Here is a 668-nt window from a genome sequence, read left to right as displayed (position 1 = left end):
GTGGCAAAGCCGAGCAATCTAACCTCTTCCTCTCCATGATCATTTAGATGGCTATTATGACTGCGAGGGAATACCCCAACCAGTGAAAAATGACTGGTGGTCCAAGTCAGAGAAGTTGCTAGCGAGCTAGCTAGCTGGCTAACCTGAACTTGAGGAGAGATTAGGCTAAAGTACGTGGTTCCGAGCCAATCATTCAGCAATTTTAAACTTCTGTTATAACACTCCCCGTGATTTCAAAGATGCCTTTTGTAACAGTGGACGGTGGGACTATTAACGCATCGGCCGACAACTAGACTAGCTGACCAACCGTGGCGGTAGTAAGTCCGTCAGTCAACGGTGGTGGCGAAGTAATGCTGTGACGCGCTGAAATTTCAGCACTTCCCACACTCCGACCGAGCGCCTGGCAACCACACTCGTTGGCTCGCACATAGCCCCGCCTCCCGCGGAAGCCTCCCGTCACTTCTCGCTAACACTACCAAAGAGCTCAGAATGCATGGATGTCCCTCGGTCTCATGGATATGTCAGTGGTGCCATGATGCAACACTCACCGCCTCATAGTGGATCATCATGTGTGATGTGTGAGATGCAGTGATACACTGTTTGGACGTGGTCTTTCTCTATAACAGTCTCGTGACAGTGACAGTTGCGCTGAAAAGTGAGATAACAGT

The 668-nt window shown here is 50.0% G+C and overlaps 1 protein-coding gene across 1 annotated transcript in view; it reads right to left on the bottom strand.

The window, feature by feature from the left end:
• Positions 1-316, bottom strand: part of LOC308368430 (methyl-CpG-binding domain protein 2-like) — a gene marked incomplete at its 3' end in the record, with an annotated part of 48417 nt that extends 48101 nt beyond the window's left edge. The window contains 1 exon segment of the mRNA XM_080842600.1: positions 1-316. This exon segment is cut by the window's left edge and continues 73 nt beyond it. Coding sequence (XP_080698726.1) covers positions 1-43 — 43 coding nt within the window. The 5' untranslated portion in view covers positions 44-316.
• Positions 317-668: the final 352 nt, after the last annotated feature.

The sequence above is a fragment of the Sprattus sprattus genome (genome assembly GCF_963457725.1).
Source record: "Sprattus sprattus genome assembly, chromosome: 7".
Classification (NCBI taxonomy): Eukaryota; Metazoa; Chordata; class Actinopteri; order Clupeiformes; family Clupeidae; genus Sprattus; species Sprattus sprattus.
The sequence above is the reverse complement of the archived record's forward strand: the minus strand, read 5'-3'. Positions and strand labels throughout refer to the sequence as shown.